Source organism: Phoxinus phoxinus (assembly GCF_949152265.1).
Source record: "Phoxinus phoxinus genome assembly, chromosome: 5".
NCBI classification, from domain to species: domain Eukaryota; kingdom Metazoa; phylum Chordata; class Actinopteri; order Cypriniformes; family Leuciscidae; genus Phoxinus; species Phoxinus phoxinus.
The window spans coordinates 28653627-28672930 of record NC_136880.1 but is presented as its reverse complement, the minus strand read 5'-3'; the positions used below and the strand labels follow the sequence as shown (position 1 = coordinate 28672930).

Here is a 19304-nt window from a genome sequence, read left to right as displayed (position 1 = left end):
ATACCATCTTCTACTTCCTTTTCCTGTCCTGGAGCGCAGTTTGCCTTAGAGCGCTCTCTCATGTGGCTATACCATGCTCATGGGAATGGAGAGGGGTGACTCCAGGCGGTTTTATGTGTCATTGTCCAAAGCCAGAGAAAATAAAGAAGGAACACATGTTTCTGTAGTTGGAGCCCACTCCCCCTCACTCTGATACTAAACCAGAGGAAGAACCGCAGGTGGGAGGGGGAACAGTCCGTCAAGAAACCCTACAGAGTGCGACCTCAGGTCCAGAAATCCAACTGGACAGATATACATAACCCATAGAAACCTCAGAGTGGAAAACTAGGGAACAAACAGGCTTGGGACAAAGAAGTGGGGACTGATGCTGACAGCTATTTCAGTCTTTTTGCTGAAAATAACAACACAACTCTGGGAAATGCACAGGAACAAAGCTCCCACACACCCAAAAAACAACATTTGTACAAAGCCACAGCCTGAAACATGACATTGCAAGAGAAATATTGCTTGAAATTAAACCTTTAAAGATGAAAATGTTATGCATGGAGAAGAATCACAGAAGACCGCAGATGAACCTTACTCAGAGGAACAACATTTCACTGTGTGTGGTCTGAACACCCTTATTAGGTTATTTCCGTGTGCCTTTTTCTCCGTTTACTAATCATTAATATGTCAATGCCTTAAATTGATTCATGGTAAATAAACATTTATCTAACCAAAAGTTGAACCAAAAACAGCTACAGTATCTCATTTGTTTGAAGTCTGGCCAAAATCCAAGCAAACCACAGTTTGTCACTTTTTACAAATACACATCAGTCGGTGAAAAAAACAACATCCTGCTTTTAGATACAACTTAAGAAGTGATTTCTTTGGGAATTGCACTGCACATTCCAGTTGAAGCAAGATATAGCCTCCAATGAATCACATGCCTATTTTTTTCAGTTCAATGAGAATTTAAACAAAAGTTATGTTGAGATTTGAAATTTCCACTAGATGGCAGCATTCTGATTGAAAAGGACAAGAACAGTGAAATGTTGCATAACTCATAAGGTAAAGGCACAAAAATGTGATGTGCAGGCTTGTTGTTTGTCAGAAGATTTGGACATCCAAAAAGACTCAGGATGGGGAGATGTGGGGGTTGTTTTTACTGAAAGTGGCTCTATGATTCACACGTTTGTGCAATCAAGATGGGAAAACATCGTGGCTCTGAAGAACATGGAAGTTTCAACAACCTCTGAAAATACAGAGGACCTTTTCATTTTTAATTATATAATTATGACTTCATTTTCCTCAGCTCAACTTACATTAGAATTAAAAGCACATGACACTTTTAAAGTTGCACTCAGTACATTTTAGTTGTTGTTAATCATCCCAATATTAGTGTTGGTAAAGTTTACTTAGACCAGGGATGAAACATTTTGTTGCTGCTGCTCATTAACAATGAAGCTGTTTGTTTACCTTTTGGTCTGTTTTTGCTTTCGCATTTTTTGGTGATAGTTTTGCACTTTTGCACTCATTTTGAGCACGGACTAAAATATAGCAACATGAAGTAAACATAATTGACTAACACGGCCATCACGTGATCTCAACATGGCCGCATCCATTGAGGGTGGACCTACTTAATGCAGAATCGAAAGCTGTTTTTAGAAGCCTGATATATCTGGAGTCTTGATATTATGTCAGTGTACATTATTTTAAAATTAACATAATATTAACTAACATTCTAGATATTTTTCAAAAGTGCTGTTAATTTATTTGTGTGTAAAACTAAGTTGCATACCAGAAAATACTGAGTGCACCTTTAATAAAAATAAAATAAAAATAAAAAATCCAAACTCAACATTGAAAACTCGACATTAACACATTAAAGTCTCTCAAGCTTAACAGAAATTTTTCAGAAATGAGAATTCACACATTCTTCAACCCTTGGAGGAACGTCTTCACACCCCGCCAGATGTTTCATTTGTAACGTGGCCACGCGTTTTCATTTTTTTAAGATAAAGGAAAATGTCACATCATGAACATCCCACACAGCCGGTCAGCAACACAAGGTTGTGTGTATCCTTCTATTCAGCTGTCTTATGGCAGTTCAGCCAAACAACCCGCCAACCTTAGACACCACGAGCAGTTAATCGCAACCAGATGTTTCATGCACTGGACTAACGCACATTCCTCTCACAAGAGAAAGAAAAGCAGAAAACTGAAGAGCGAAACGCGTGGATAGACTCAAGAGACTTGTCTTAAAAAGACACAGCACTAAAAATGTGTAAGAAGAGGGTAATTTGAAATACATCTTACCCTTCATTGTGGTAAAACTATGGCACACCGTTCCGTCACGAGCCAAACGTTCACATCAATCTCATGACAATAGCGCAGAGTCAAGAATAGCGCTCGCGCACTTCCACGCTGACGTTTCACAGATGCGAATATTCCACCTGAAACATGCGTAGTATGTTTTTCACCCCCTCAATCCCTGACGCTAAACTTGTGAAAAGTAAGACACAAAAGGAAAAACTCGTGGACACCTATGTTCAATAAGTAGCAAACTGCTGCTCAAGACGCAAACTTTCCCCCTCTCTCCACGAGAACGTGTTCACGATGGAAATTCACTTGAGGTGAGTGAGGACTGATGAGGATGCCTCTTCTTCTGCTTGTTGGCTGCAACCTGAGAAGAGATAAGTTGGGAGTCCGTCGGGTGTTTGTTAGTCCACTTGTTTTCTACATGAACTTATTCTCCTAAAGGAAAACCAGGTAAAAAGCAGCAGCAGCCTCCTCTACACTGAAGCTCTGAATATGCTGCATCGCATCTGGAGTTAAACTTCCTCTTAGCACATGGGAGGGTCTTACACGTAGCACGAGTTAGTTATTGTTAGGCTTAGTACTGTGAGATCTTAACCTATAATAAGAAACAGTATAGAAAACATTAGGTTACTACCCAACCCTTACGAAAAATAAGTAGCCTAGCTATACTTCAAGTTTGGTAGTTTATGAAATTACATTTGTATACTCAGTAAACTAGTTTAGTAGTTTTATACTGCAAGTATACTTGAAAGTTTTCTCTTAGTGTACTCTCAGTAAACTACTAGTTTAGTAGTTTTATACTACAAGTTTTCTTTAAAGTGAACTTAACTTTATACTTATAGTTTACTATTTATATATTATTTTTGCACTTGCAGTAAGCAGTAAATTCATATGTAGTACACTACCAGTGGACTAGCCTACACAACAATTCAGATACGCAGAATTAAACATATCTGTTTTATGACTGTATATGAAAAAACTATGTAAAAAAAAGTATATTTAATAGGCAACTCGATCAAAAGAGTTAACACAACTACAAGCCAAGTATACTTTGAATACTTAATTATACTTAGGTATATCTCGATCAAAAGATTGAGTACAAGTAATAGGCCAAATATACTTTTCTCTCAGTATAAGTCAAGTACACTTAAGTGCAATTTGAAGTATATTTCTGAGAAGTACATAAAAAGTAGACTGAAAGTATACTTTCTTATTTATTTATTTTTGTTTAAAAGAAGTATACTAATAGCACACTTTAATAAACTTCTTTTTTCGTAAGGGAAACTATGCAGGCCTTTTTGTGTTTACCCAAAGCTCAACATTTCAAAGATCTTCATGTATTTTAAACTGTTATTCATCAGTTATTATGATGGTTTAAAATGGGTTAAAACTGTGCTATGAAGTTGAAGCATCGAGTAGGCCCAACTTTGAGACGCTTGTTGAAACACAAAGTTATATCAGTAATTGTGAGGTTTGAGCCAAAAAAAATCTAGCATTGGTTTTGTGTTATAATTTATTGACTTTAAATTTAGCCTGAAAAGCTTATGAAAAGATTATCCATTACAAAAGATCAAGATGTGTTAAATATAATGCATTAAAACACATGACCAACACCAAATAATTATGTGTTTTATGACAATAACATTCACATAATAGGCTAATATAGATATATAAATGCTTCATATAGAAAGTGTTACTGAATTTTTCAGTAACACTTTTTTTTTTCAATCAGTTATGGTGTGTGCCTTAAAAAAAAAAGGCTCTGAATCCCAGGACTGCCAAGTGTAAAGTACTTTGCGTGCATTGACTGTTGCTCAAAATTGCTTGCACAATTGTTCCGCTTCCTTCGGGTTTAATAAGCACACAGCTCATTTTGTTCTTTCTTTGCATTTCTCTCTAAATCCCTTTGCCACAGGGATCCGTGATTAATTATTTGACATCCCGCTGGATTGTTCGGTATCGTGTGATCTGTTGCACCACACAAGTCTAGCACCGCACTGGCCTGAAATGTTTTTCCAACTTAACGAGGCTAAGCACTAATGTAAAAAAAAACAACTCTACCGTATTAAAGCTGCACTGCTGGGCTCTAAACCGACTTTATTTGCCCTCTTAAGTGTCTGGAAGCTTTTGTGCCAGAGCAGGTGCCTTATCCATTTTTATTTACCTTAGAAATAAACCTTCACTATCAAACTTACTAAACTTTACCATGGTAAACAAAGTTTCGGCCAAAATACCTAGTTGTAAGTTATAGAAATGAAACAAAATGATTCTGAAAGCTTCTTACTTCAAGTACATCCAATATAAATATGGTTTTACTGAAAAAAAATGGTACATTTTCATTTTCAAGGTTCCTGTATCATTGTATACTAAACCAATGTTTTCTTCTCATGTTCTGCTGTTATATGTATTCTGAGGTTCCAGTAATTCACCCTCAGTCTGCCAGCCGCAGGTCTTTGGCAGTAGATGAGCGCGACGGGTCCAGATAGGGTTATGAGAAACAGGTGTGTTTAGACTTAGCCAAGATGGACATACCAGTGGCCCATATTGCTGTTTCTCATTAGAGGTTAGAAAATACTATTTTCAGGGTCACAAGCCCTGAAGAGAGGGGCACTTTTACAAGGACATGGTGCGCTAATGAGAAATGTGAGGGGAATGTGGGGAATCTTTGTTGCCAATTTATGCTTTCAGGTTGACAAGGCTTTTTTTAAAAACCTTGTAATATAGATGCAAAACTATTTAGACTTTGTCAAAGTTATCATAACAAAATAAGATCAAAATACAATGTATGCTATAACAGAATTAGCATACACTACCACTTTTACTATGATTTTGTTTTAGAAATGCACACTTTTATTTCACAATGTTATATAATATTTCACAATTTTACTAGTTTACTATAACATACTATAACTATAACATACTGTGTGTGTGTGTGTGTGTGTGTGTGTGTGTGTGTGTGTGTGTGTGTGTGTGTGTGTGTGTGTGTGTGTGTGTGTGTGTGTGTGTGTGTGTGTGTGTGTGTGTGTGTGTGTGTGTGAGAGTGTGTGTGTGTGTTTGTTTATATATAACAATTGCGTATGGCTGAATTGGCTGGATTACATGTTGGACGGCCATAACCTTTAAATGCTTTAATTGGATCGTCCCGTTCTACTTATAAATAGAAGCGCCCAGGTAAAGATAGACAACACACCTTCCCTGTTCACAGAAAACAGCATCAATCACATTGTATTCAGACATCAGTGGGATTGTTCTGGTGAGTTCCTCTCCTATGATCCTTATAATGTTAGATAGCTCTGTTTATGTATCTCCCATAATGTATGAAATATGAGGTTTATTTATATTAATATTATTATTATTATTATTATACTTTCATACTTTAAGTTTCTGAGATGTTTAATTGACGAGAATTATAATCACAGTGTATTTTACTCTGCAGAAATCAAATATGACAAACATAATTTGCCATGTTGGTATATTGATGATCTAATGATGATCTAATAACAAAAGGAGTAATGGTGAATAGAAGTATGCACTTTTACTTGAGATCATTTTAGGATGTCAGAATAGCGCTAATTTTATACATGCAGTGGAAGTTACCTTTACTTGTTCATTACTTCGGCAGTGATTATATGGATTTAAAAGCACATCCTATTTTAGACTAATGCAGACATTATTGTGTAACACCCTGCTGATCGAACTGAGGCGCAAATAATGGCAGAAAATGACGTACTGATTGTTTTACCAGCACTCAGACATATGACATATGATGTGACAGCTTTACAACATTAGCTTTTGACTTCAACTTGCCAAATGTGGCGGCTCTGTTGTGTTCATTTAAGACAACAGATGGCCATGAAGTAAAGCTGGTGAACTTGTGAACCTCTGGTGGTTTTTCAACATGTTTCTTGAATATTTAACTTTGTTTTTCTGGATTACATCTATGGATTATTTTATGAGAAGAATCAGTATAGAGAATGCTTTGCCTTCAATAACACCTCATATATATCAGTTTATAGTCACAAGACTTGTTTGGCTCTATATATTAGGTCATAGCACATTCTGTAATGTTTTAAACTGCCTAATGTAGGCTATTAGGCCTACATATTCTGCCTCCTTAATCCCAGAAAGAAGCTTCTAGAGATCAATTGGCTCTCTTCAAATGGAAAACATAGATCAGATACAAAGATACTAACACAAACTGACCGCATATAGACTAAAGAATGACAGAGATTGACTAGTTATAGAGACGTATTGACTGAAGGTCATAAAACAGTGAATTTCATCGGAACGGTTTTCTCATAAAGTGTAGCGCCACACAGTGGTGCTTATGGGTATTTTTGGATTTGATGCGCATCTTGGCGTTTCCATCCAGTGTTTTTTATGCGATAGGCCTATCTCAAAATTCGCATACAAATAGGTGGATCCCAGCTAACAATTTTTGGTATCCAGAAGGTTATTTTTAAGGCTTGTTTTTGGTTTGCCAGGAAAGTTTTTACACTCCATTGCCTCAAATAGCAATGACTTCAACACAAAATGTCTTAACTGACATTAAAAAACGAATAAACAATTATTTGACTTAAAGTAGGATAGCCTATATGTAGCCTAGGCCTACTTCTTACCACTGAATTGTACAGCTAGCGGGACGTGCTTCTTTTGGTCCGTATCGATTAACATCATGTTCTCTTCAACAAGGCTGTCAAATCTATCCGAAATCATATTTACTACCAATTATATCAATTATAAGTAATTATTCAATAAAGAGATTGATAAACGGATATTAGTCAATCAGCTAGTAACGAAATTAGAAATAAAAAATGAAAAACGCGAGTGCGCGGTTTTCTGTAGACAGGTTTTCTGCGCGTGCAGAGCAGAGGCGCGAAGTACTTACACAGCACAGCAGTACTTTAGGCCTACTTCTCACGCAGTAAACACAGCATCATTCAGAAAATGTTATAGTTATTTGTTATTTACAGGTATTGTTTTTTCTTTGAGCCTGTCAAAGTTGCTGAAGATGAGGGCGTTGATCCTTTCTCTGGTTTTACTGGTGTCTCTGGGGGCCTTTCATTGTGCCCCTGATACCACCCTTCCTCCAATATCAGCCAACACTCTCAAACGTGAGTGCATTCTATATTGCTAAAGAGATTCATATCATAAATGAATACACTAGAGCCAGGGAACAATCTTATGACATCTAAATGTCCTGAAATATCTTTTAGGCCTGTCTCTGGAAGGGGAGAAGCTAGTGGATCAGGAGGTCAGCAAGGCACTGTACGGAATCAAAGAAATGAAGGAAGTGATGGCCGGTAATGAAGAGAAACATGCAAACCTCATGAAGTCTCTCATGCACAGCGGGGAGAAGAAAAAAGTCAGTGAATAATCTTTTTTTTTTTTTAGAATCTAAACTTAATAGTTTTTCTTAATAGTCTACTGGTGTTAAACAAATGTTTTTTAAACATAATATGAAATACCTTCTTACACCATCAGGGGGCAGCAGAGATTGCACAGGATTTAGCAAAGAAGCTGAATGAAGCCGAGCTGCAGTGCAAAGAATCTCTGAAGTCCTCCTGGGAGGAATGTCGACCTTGTCTTGAGGACACTTGTAAGAACTTCTATACGAACACATGCCGCCGTGGATTCTCCACCTTCACCAATAAGGTACAGCATTCTCCTCCACCTTTACCCTTCTAATGCCGAGTATAACCCCTGAGAGAGATGGTTAGGTTAACTACTGAGTAGAAATACACGGTAACACCTTATTTTACGGTGTCTTTGTTACACGTTACATGTGCTTGCTAAAGTAGTAACAGTAGGCAAATAACAATTACATGTATGTAACTAACCTTAAACCCGACCCTAATCATAACCCTATAGAACACGTAGTTCACCTATATATTATATTATATTATATTATATAGAGACGTAGTTAGCCTACATATATTACATTATAATGCATAGTTACACTGTCACATGGACGCCTTAAAATAAAGTGTAACCAAATACACCATATTTATCTGTGCTTAATTCTCCAATCCGTACTCATACAAAAGTGGTGGTACAATACACTGAAAAAAAAAAAAACATTTCACATGCTTATTTATTAATTATTAAAAATATGTATAAATAATTTAACATTCATTTAATATTTAATTAAAATTATATATTTTTAAATAAATCAAACTAGCAAAATAGTAATGAGATACAATGAGATCAACTTCAGATTTTTCTGTTTTCCACAGCTACAAAACTTCTTCCAAAGACTGAGCTCTCGCTTTGGCCCTCGTGATGCTCAGGATGAGGTAGCGTTGAACCAGAGCGCAGAGAATCCTGACCTGGAGGTGGTGAGAATTGAGGACTCCTTCAGCAACCTCCTCACCAAAGTGGGAACCCTGGTCAATCGTAGTACAGTGCTGGTCTCCCACTTTCACCATGAGCTGGACCAGGCCCTACGCAGAGCCTTCAGCCCCGAGCTTCAGGAAGACAAAGAGAGTGATCTGGCTCTCAAGCCTGCGAACAAAGCTCTGGATTCTGCCTTTCGGGAGGGTGTGGGCCTGGACGATGTGCTGGAGTCCTTCTTTGACTTTGGGAGAAATGTGTTGGAGGAGTTTGGGGCCGTAATCACACAAGCCTTCAGTGACATTCATGATGCAGTGGGGAAGACAGCGAAGGAGGAAGGTGCTTGAACTTGATGCATTTGGGATAGATCAGTCAACCAAAGTTCTGTCATTTTACACAGAAGTTTATGTGAACGGGCCTTAACTCTCTCTACATGTGTCTGTATTTACCCCAGAGAAGAAACTCTTCCCACAGTTTCTGCAGAACAGGAGACTGTGCAGAGACCTGCGCAGACAGTCCTCAGAGTGCTGGCAGCTGCAGAGCAAGTGTGAGGCCTGTCAGGGACCCTTGTTTACTGGTAAGAGCACATGCACATCAATTAGTCAAATGGATAGTTCTCCATATAGAAATCCATGTAACCTGTGTTCCAGCTCTTTAGAAGTGTGAGGAATAGACCACAGACTTAAGACATTATTCTCTGATAATCTTACTACTAGTCAGTGAGTTGATTTCGAGAACTATGGCAAACCGTTTTAGCTTTTAATGTTCCCAGCGTTACTTGTTCGCAATTGCATTTTTACTAGTAACAATTATGATGAGAGCTTTACAAATGAATTTTTACAAGTCATGTCTCCATTGACTTACATTTATTTTTAATCACACAAGCTCTACTAATTTTAGCGCACAATAACATTGTTTATTAGAAGTACGTGCTGCAGTTCCTCTGTGCTATTATTATTATTATAATTGTGGTGTGGACAAAACCATATTTTTCGTTCTAGTTATCTTCTTTGGTGTGAAAGGACCTTAAATGATGACAGATTTGAACTTTTTGCTTGAACTGTCCCATTAACCCTTACCAGTCATATTGATCATGTCAAATGCTTTTTGAGTGGCAGAATGCTCAAACGTAAGAGAGCTGCACATCGAGTTGGATGAGGTCTCTCAGCTGTTGGAGGCGTCAAAGCAGCAGTATGAGGAGGTGCTGGGGATCGTGCAACGGCATACTGACGACACCATCAGCTGGCTCAGCAACATGGCCTCCGACTTTGGCTGGGTGACTGAGCTCGCCAATAACAACACCACTCCTGAGAGCATCTTCAGCATTGCCACGGTGAGACTAACAAAAAAGTAAATTTTTAGGCATAGTAACGTGGTAATACTATGGTATTTTGGACATGCAGCACAATGGTAATTATTCAGTAGGTGAGAAAAAGTGAAATAAACACAGTAGTGGTAGATTTACCCAAGAAAATAGGTTAAAAATGATCAGATACTAAATCTGTTGACCCCAAACAACAAGGTGGTGGCACAGACGGAGGAGAGCAGCAACACTCCAGCAGCGGTCACTACAGTGGAAGTGAATATCCTGAACTCCCCCACTCTCACCCTGACTGTTCCTGCGGGTCTCGGGCTGCAGGATCCCGCCTTCATCCAGTATGTGGCGCAGGAGGCTCTGGGCATGTACAAGCAGATGGCCAGGTCAGACACTACATACTTCTCACTCATCAGCACACATTTCACAGGGACAGGTTCATATCTCAAAGAGAATCCTCGATTCAATCACATGAATCAGTTCTCAACCAGGGGGTGACAGGATGACTTAAAAGTATTTCAAATTAATAAATAATTAACTAACCCTTTAAAGTCTACAGTATCATGATACATTAATTGCTCAGTCCTCTAAATTGTCAACATGATCCAAACTTTGCTGAAAAATCTGTTGTACTTGATCCTCTACATGTCTTCTTTTGTTTTCTGCACTCTGATTGATCGTTCATAGTTTTTTTTAGCAAGTAAAAAAATATAACAGGCTTTTGACGGATGTTTATTTGTTCTCTCAATCATCATTGTACTGTATTGCATCATATGTTTGCCTCCCAAAATTAAAACATAGCTTTGATCATAAAACTAAGCATTTAAATATCACCCTAGTAAGACATATTATTAAGAAACAGAGTGAGAACTGATATTTATATTACAAGCGATTAGAATTTTTTGCTATATAAATAACATCTGCACCAAATTCCATTTTTTTGCTCTGTTTGGGCTCCTGAATAAAATTAAGGCATGGAAGCCCTAAATTCACACTATATTATACTACAGTACGTGCAGAATTATTAGGCACGGTGATTTTCTGATCATATATATTTTTTTATATATATATATACACAATACAAAATGAATAGTAGTTAAGATTAATGTGGTTTGGAATTGGTAAAATGTGCCTGGAAAATCAACGTGCCTAATAATTCTGCACGCTATCACTCAAGTGTGAAAACATACAATATATGCAAACTTTGCTTTTTTGATTTTCTTTTCTTTTTTATTATACATGTTCAATGTTCCATTTTAAACAATTTGATTTTTTGATAAGGAACCCCTTGAATAATTATTGTTTTAACGCAGAACATAGTTCAGGGGACCTTTAAGTCAAAAAGTATGGCATAAATTATTTTGGTGCAAGAACAAGATGGTTTTTCTGTAGACTATGTAGTGAGTCTAACGGCCTTGTTCATACAAATGACGATAACTATAAAGATAAAGATATAGTTTAATTTAAATGAATCATTCTAAATATAAAAAGAATAGCAGAGTCCACACCACAAGTATAACATTAACAGCAGCGAGGAACGATATCGTTGGAAGAACTTTCAGAACTTTTTTTTCCAGCCAATGAACGATAAAACATTGACAGTCCATCCTGCTTGAGAGAACTCAAGGCATTTATATCGACAGACAACAAACTGCATCACACACCAGGAATAATCAGATATAATCTCATATGGTTATCGTTCTTGGTGTGAACACGCCTGCCCTTAATGCTCACATATGACTCTGTTCTAACAATGTTTTTTATCTTTTTATTTTTTAGGCATGAGGATGTGTAATCAAACTACAAGTCCATCAGTTTTCTTCCAAGGACTAACCAGGGTACACTGCTAAAGAGTACACAGCTATATAGTGTGTGTTTACTTGTATTTTATGCATTGGGCTTAGTTAAAAAAAAGAAGCAATTTATGCAATTGTCATTTATTTATGGTGATGTGACGGGTTCCAAATAGCTGCAATTGAATCTTGTCTTGTGTTAATTGACTTAAACATCAGTATGTCTGAAATGTACTTATAACCTATATATATATTTAAATATATCAGTGTGTGATTGTATACATGCATTACTGAATAATCACTGCTTAAAATAATCATTTACTTTTAGTGCAAAACCATTTGCCTAGTTACTTGCATCAATAGGCCTGTGTGTTCACTTTAAAACTATAAACGTTTAATTCAATTATCGGGAATGTTTCTATGCAATCCTCCTCCTAGTATTATGATGTACTACAAAAGTCATATAGTACCTTTTTTTTCTCATGTAGAAAATGGCTTCCATACGTTTCCGTTCAGTCCCAGTTCAAAATGATCCATCTAAAAATGTTCAACTGATAAAACAATTTCACAAATGTCTGAACAAAAACACAAATCATGATTTGCAAATAACCCACATACACTTAAAATCATTACGTAAAACTTTATTTTTTACTGTACAAATTCTTCAGATTAGTAATCGTAACCATTTTCACAACAATGTCATTAAAACTCTGCAGCGGAGACCATCACCTCATATCAGAGTACTTTCTCTTTTTTGACACAAAGGACAAAAATCGATAAAAGAGTTTAGCTCAAACTTGCCTGTAGCCCTTTGTAAAACAGGAGGCGAGGATGGGAAAGATGTTTAGGTGATGTCCAGGATAAACACAGGACACACAAAAAGGGCTCACGTACAGGAAGGACAAAAGCAAGGCCCCTCTCTCTACATATATGAAAAGCTACACGACAAAGGGGAGAAGAAATCAACAAATTAACCCTCAAAAAGATATCCGTCTGATTCATCTCAAGTGCATTCAATTCCTTGTCATGGATGAAATGAACCCGTTACAGAAAACACATGACCAGACTCGAACATTAAGACTAAATCTGTAATAGTGGTGCAAAAAACTGATGTCTATTTTACCCTCTCCATTAGACTTGTACCATTTTTCTTTTTACTGATTTCATCAAACTTTGGTTGGTAAATGGTCTTAATCTGTAGTACCTGAATATTTCACAGTGATCGATGCCTAAACAGGAAACGCAACGACTCCACCAGCAGCAAACATGGTACATCGTGGTGAACGAGCTAAAAAAGGCTTTATGCAATTCTGATTCCTGTTCAAGAAACTTGCAAAAGAGTCGAAAACAAACGGATCTGTTTGAAATAATTTGAGCAAATTCACATTCGTATGTCAGAATGAAGAAACCATGGCTCTCTTGAAATATTTGTGTATGAAATAAACTGTGGAAGATCTATAAATCTCTCTGGTTTATTTATTAGAGTGTACATGAGAGAACAATGAATTTGTACCAAGAGGTTGGCAACACCACAAATGTGTTGGCACGAGAAACACAAACCTGGCAGTGTCGGTGCTGATGCGTGTAAAAAAGAAACTCAGGCATTGCCGTCGTGATATTAAGACTTGTCGGGTCTCAACAGCAGCGTGAGGAATTATGTTTGGACTGCTCAGGTCTGGTGTTTTGTTAATAAAACGTCTCTCTCTTAAATGACCGTTGAATAATTCAAGACAAAAATAAGATTTATAATAATTACTTTTTGCTCGAAAATTAGCAGCTGGCTGAAATGGCGATTGGTCGTCAGAAATGGTTTTGTGAAGGCATTTCAATATGAATCATCTCCCAGGATATGAATTCAAGCTCTCATAAAGATTGAAACTGAAATTAAGAGACCTACTAAAAAATAATAATCATGATTTGCTATAAAAGTGTTTTAGTGAAAAAAATCTGCCCCTGTAATCAATCGTTCGCAAACTTAAGCTCTCATACATTCAAAACGGCTAATGCCCTCGTGTGTCTCTCTCTCTTTCTCTTTTTGTCTTTCTCTAACTTCCACAGTCCCGTCCCAGCAATTAGCTTCAACCGATTCAACCACAGTTATTGGTCACTTTTAATAAACTACTCAATCTACTAAAAAACTAAATAAAAGGGAAAAAGACAAATGAACAACGTTAAAATAAGAAAGACAATAGGATTTAGTGTTCAGGTGAAAAGAATACAGACAAATAGATAAAAATAAAATAAAGAAAAAAGCTGATTTTGTGCAACTGTGAACCAGCCATCAGCACGAAGCTCATCGCTTTTTTTTTTCCACAACTCCCTCTGTCTGCAATGCAGGGTATCAGCTCAGCAGAGTTCTGGGAGCGTGACGTGGTCCTGCTTCAAACCCCCTCATACACACGTCGCCCTCATCAACTCCACCACACACACACACATCCTCGGGCAAAGCACAGCCTGACGACAAAAGTCATGCTGTGAAAGATGTGTTTTATCTGCTAATAGAGTTTTTACACTTGATTCTTGAGTGGGAAAAGAAACAAAAACAACCACAAATCTCTGTAAGGACAAGTGTGCAGGGGAGCTGTTGGGAGGAAGTGCCACAATGGGTTTGAGAACCGTCCTGGTGGCTTATTAGCACATGGTGGTGAGTCTCTGGGTCCCGTAGAGGGTCTCTACAGGTTGTCTCCGGGCTGGTACTGTGGCTCAGTGGCGGTAAAGTAGTCCTCCAGGAAGGACTGGATGTACTCGAAGGTGGGCCGCTCATCTGGCTCTTTCTTCCAGCAGAGCCGCATCATTTCGTGTAGCGACTCCGGGCAGCCCTGAGGACACGGCATCCTGTAGCCCCGCTCCACCTGCTCCAACACTTCTCGGTTCACCATGCCTGAAAAACAGTTGATACAGAGTCAGTTTGTCCAACTGCCCACTGTTCAGCATCCAGACTGCCTCAGACAGGATATGAGGGGTGTGTAATTACTGCGGACACTTCGCTTGGAACCCACAGAGGACATGAGCGTTGAGGACAGACAGTCTGGTGCTACGGAAGAGGAACGGATGTGTGTAAAGCTGTAGATTGCCTGTGTTCAAGAGCTCTCTCACGGGAGCCGCACATGTAGATTCTTTATGTATGCGAGAAACACTGAGTGACCTTTCAGAGCTCAAACCATTTTCATTTACTCTTGCTTACATAATGACTCACGCAGCAATAAGGCGTACGCATGCTAACTCAAATCAATAAATCTTATATTAAGTGGAAAGTTAAAAAACTGCTGGATTTCCTGAAATGCTTAAGACTATTAAGGTTGTTATATTACAGATTATAAACTTTCTTTTTTTAAAGTAATGAATACTTTTATTCAGCAAGTATGCATTAAGTTGATCAAAAGTGACAGTAGAGACATTTATGATGTTACAAAAGATTTCCATTTCAAATAAATGCTGTTCTTTTGAACTTTCTATGCATCAAATAATCCTGAAAAAATGTTTCATGGTTTCCATAAAAATATGAAACTGTTTTCAACATTGATAATAATAATATATGTTTCTTGAGCCCCAAATCAGTATATTAGAACAGTTTCTGAAGGATCATGTGACACTGAAGACTGGAATAATGCTGAAAATTCTGCTGTGACATCACTGGAATAAATTACATTTTAAAACTTATTAAAATAGAATACTGAAGGCCAGCACAGCATCATCTGTTTTCTCTTCACCGTTTCAAATGAAAGTGGTGTTTAGAGTTCAATGAAGCTGCCGGCTGAGCACCAGTGAGGGGCTTGTTTCTCAGAGACTGTGATATTCTCTCTCTCTCTCTCTCTCTCTAAACTCACGTGTTTTTAGCAGACTGGAACTTTTCAAAATCACATGTAAAATCAGATTTTGAAATATAGAAAATTGTTGCCAACAGTAATTAAAAAATTGGGGCATGGAAATGCCCTACACTGCTAGTGTTATTTATAAATGATAAATAAAAGCAGTCAAGTTGCAGTTAAGGCATGTCTTTCAATTATACTATAATATTTACAGTCATGTAATTATTCCCTGTATTCTCTGAATTGTATCAGTACTGGCATCACTGGCCATTAAACAAATATTTAGAATATAAAATACTGTATGTGGTTTCTAAATTAATATGGAGATTCAATGCAAAAAAATATATTTATGATAAATTTAAATGTTTGGAGCGATTCAATCGCAATAAATTACTGAAAACTGTAGTTAATTAGGTTTTTCGGCAGCCCTATGAATAATCATAAATAAAAATAATATTAACGTTGTTTTCAATAATTAGAAAGCTGCATTAGTGAACAGAAAAATCGATTTCTTTCAAAAACAAAAATGTGATTCTAAACAATATTCTCAATTACTGCCGTTCAAAACTACAAACCATTGGCAACCAGATCTTTAACCACTAAGCCAAACTTCCCCGCACTTGAACAAAGTTGTCGCATTAATCCAGCCTTATCTAGCGCTCTGCATGGAAGCAGATGTCCATCAATAATGGACCGACTCTAATAGTGTACGACTGAATGATGGATGAAAGCCTAACTGGGTTTGTGATGTGCAGCATCAGTGAGATGCTTTAGGTAGGCAGACAAGGCCGTGTGAGGGACAAGTGCAGAGAGGGAAGAGACAGATGGTGTTAAAAAAGAACTGGTGCCCAGTCAGTCTTTCATGCCCGCTTCAGCCAGATGGCGCCTTCAGAGCAGTAATAACACACCCAGCAGTGTCTCTCTCCTCCAGTAGGGGGCACAGTGGAATCTGCACCTCTCCGTTTGGAGCTCCACCAACCCTGCTTGAACACACCTGCCTGTACATTTTGTGTAAACCTGAAGACCATGATTAGCTGGTTCAGGTGTGTCTGGTGCTCTATGATACTAAAGGGATAGTTCACCAAAAAAAAAAGGAAACCTGTGAGGTTTCAGTCCCTCCATTGAAAGTCCAGGTAATAATCCAAGTCTTGTGAACATAAAATCCATTTATATGATAAACAGATATAATGATTTTTTTATTCACATGTAAACACATACATATCACATATGGTAAACATGGAAGCTAGTGTGTCTCACTCGAACAAACTTTATTCTTGTGCATCAGGCAGGCACGTTTGAGCTTCCGCATTTACCATATGTGATGTGCTTATGCATGTGCCGATTATTGTTTAGATGTGAAAAAGAGCCAAAATTAAATCCTTTCATCAAATCGATCATATCTCTTCACAAAACTAGGATTAAACTGCGCCTTTTTGAATCTTCTAAATTTTGGTTACCTTGACTTTAAATGGTGGGACAGAAACCTCTCAGGTTTTTTAATTTGTGTTTTGAAGATTAACAAAAGTCTTATGGGTTTGGAACGACATGAACGGAAGTAAATGATTCATTTTTGGGTAAACTATCCCTTCAAATATGCACACAAGTTTACCTCAAACCAAATTAAAGTGCAATTATGATACAAAGAGTGAGGAAAAATATATCTTTACTGCTGAATCAAAGGTAATATTTCTCACCTGGATATGGCACTCTGCCCTTGGTCACCAGCTCAGTCAGCAGGATACCGAAGGACCAGACGTCAGATTTGATGGTGAATCGGCCGTACAGCGCTGCCTCTGGTGCAGTCCACTTAATGGGAAACTTGGCTCCTAGAGGAACAATGACACACAATCTCTAAATTACTGCAGTAGAGTCAATGGCTATTACTAAAAGCAAATGTCAGCATTTTAAAACATCCCATTGACTTCTACACAACTCAATTCAATAGATAATATGAAATTGAGTTGTTTTACCAAGTTATTGATAGTTAAAGTAGTGAAGGGAGTGTTAGAATCTGTTATAAAAAACCTTCCCATACATCGATCACGAAGGATCACTAGTGAATCCGCTACAAAAACAAATGCATGTGTCATTTTCTCTACTGCCCAGAGGCCTTTGCGCTTTCAAGACTCCCTGCAGGGAAAAATTATCATCAATTTATGTAGGTAATGGCAAGTCAACTTGTTCTTCACAATCATGGATAATGGATTCAGATAGTAATTGAGGTAATTCTGCATGATTAGATGCTGATTGCTTTGTAACTTCCAGCGCAATGGCTTTGCTACCAGTAGCAGCATTGTTCCAGACTAAAGAGTGTGAGTTACATATTTCACCACGCATATTTTGTGTAAAGGTGATTTTGTGAATGAAAAACCCCCCAGCTTGCTTTCATTATCAAGTCAAGCTTTGGGTTTATAATAATGTTTAAGGCCATAATGGGTTGAGTTACAGATTAACAAAATGTTTGTCACTTGTGCTTAACACACATACATATAAAAAAGTAATTAATTCACATTAAACATGGAATTATACAATTAAAAAAAATATATGTTGTGATTTCCATTCAGGCTTTGTAAATAGAATTTGCACAGGGGTAGAATAATATAATAATACGGTTTCACTTATTTTTGATCCACTTTCTTCATCCACTATTCATTGACAACCCAGCAGAATATTATAATAGAAATATAATATAATTTTGTATAATTTTATAACATCATGCACTGCTCACATTACACACTACTGAACAATTTCTACATTCATATAAAAATCCCTTAATCAGATGGCAATACGTGATTAGAATTTAAAGTGCATAATAATCGTGATTATTTTAAATACATCCGCAATCAGATAAATCATGAACAGGAAATTATGCAATTATCGCTTCAGGCCGAATTAAAGAAAGTGCTAATATTGCATTTCCATCCACATACCTTGTCTAGCAGTGTATTCGTTGTCTTCAATCAGTCTAGCCAGGCCAAAGTCGGCGATCTTGCAGACCAGATTGTCTCCCACCAGGATGTTAGCAGCCCTCAGGTCTCTGTGGATGTAGTTCATCCTCTCGATGAAGGCCATGCCATCTGCAATCTGGACAAGACAACAGGAAATCAAGCCTCCAGAAACGCTTTTAAAAAACCAACCTGTCAGATCCAGTCATGGAAATCCTATTTTAGGAGCGTCAGAATGCTGCATTTATGGGTTCAGATATTGGCACACGTTTGAAGTTTCGGTGTTTAAAAATCTACATTTTAAACCAACGTTCAGATGTGAAAACAGCAGCTCCAAATAGCTGCCTGCGTGTGGGTGAAATCTACAAACAGGATGCTGAACACAAGCTTAAAAGAAGAAAACAGGACGAAACATTCTTGAGGGAATTTAACAAACCACCTCAAACTGAAAAACTGTCCAAAAGGTTTTCATAAACATCGTCTCGCGAACTGAGATGTGAGGGGGAGATTGAAGCCTCAGTCAAGCAATGCGGCAGTGATGGGAGCTCAAGGAGGCGAGAGAGTGAGTGCGCGCGGTAGGAGAGGAACGTGAGAGAGAAACAGCAAGCTTTTTTAAGCGAACAGAGCTGAATTGAGTGGACACATTAAAGTGAAGTGGCCCCACAGGAGTGGCGGTTAAGTGCTCCAGGCATTAGGCGGGAAATGAGGATCATAGTGCCTGGGAGAGACACACGGGCAGCAGGATGTCATATCAGATATTAAATAAATATGACAGCCAGATGGAGACTGAAACTGAAACCCTGCCGCT

At 37.7% G+C, this 19304-nt stretch overlaps 3 protein-coding genes across 6 annotated transcripts in view; 1 reads left to right on the top strand and 2 right to left on the bottom strand.

Moving 5' to 3' along the window:
• Positions 1–2809, bottom strand: part of colec12 (collectin sub-family member 12) — a 34182-nt gene extending 31373 nt beyond the window's left edge. Inside the window, exon 1 of the mRNA XM_079613227.1 lies at positions 2299–2809. Coding sequence (XP_079469353.1) covers positions 2299–2305 — 7 coding nt within the window. The 5' untranslated portion in view covers positions 2306–2809. The remainder of the gene's footprint in view (positions 1–2298) is intronic.
• A 2642-nt stretch (positions 2810–5451) lies between these two features.
• On the top strand, positions 5452–13204 carry clul1 (clusterin-like 1 (retinal)). Of its 4 annotated transcripts, none has more exons than XM_079613218.1 (9): positions 5452–5554; positions 7275–7415; positions 7518–7666; positions 7786–7956; positions 8538–8973; positions 9089–9211; positions 9753–9967; positions 10157–10335; positions 11729–13204. In XM_079613218.1, the coding sequence occupies exons 2-9, from the start codon at positions 7313–7315 to the stop codon at positions 11742–11744; spliced, it is 1392 nt and encodes a 463-aa protein (XP_079469344.1). In that variant the 5' UTR covers positions 5452–5554; positions 7275–7312; the 3' UTR covers positions 11745–13204. The 4 variants fall into 4 exon arrangements, with proteins under 4 accessions (XP_079469344.1, XP_079469345.1, XP_079469343.1 ...); XM_079613219.1 differs by having other exon boundaries at positions 5467–5554; positions 7294–7415; XM_079613217.1 differs by having other exon boundaries at positions 5487–5554; positions 7294–7415; positions 9747–9967.
• Positions 12931–19304, bottom strand: part of yes1 (YES proto-oncogene 1, Src family tyrosine kinase) — a 31762-nt gene continuing 25388 nt past the window's right edge. Inside the window, exons 10-12 of the mRNA XM_079613215.1 lie at positions 18482–18635; positions 17246–17377; positions 12931–14623 (exon numbers count right to left, since the gene is read on the bottom strand). Coding sequence (XP_079469341.1) covers positions 14415–14623; positions 17246–17377; positions 18482–18635 — 495 coding nt within the window. The 3' untranslated portion in view covers positions 12931–14414. The remainder of the gene's footprint in view (positions 14624–17245; positions 17378–18481; positions 18636–19304) is intronic.

Coding starts and splice junctions, on each gene's coding strand:
- clul1 (XM_079613217.1), top strand. CDS start 7,313: ATGAGGGCGTTGATCCTTTCTCTGGTTTTACTGGTGTCTCTGGGGGCC. Junction 7,667..7,785: donor ACAGCGGGGAGAAGAAAAAA/GTCAGTGAATAA, acceptor TTACACCATCAG/GGGGCAGCAGAGATTGCACA. Junction 9,968..10,156: donor GCATCTTCAGCATTGCCACG/GTGAGACTAACA, acceptor CCAAACAACAAG/GTGGTGGCACAGACGGAGGA.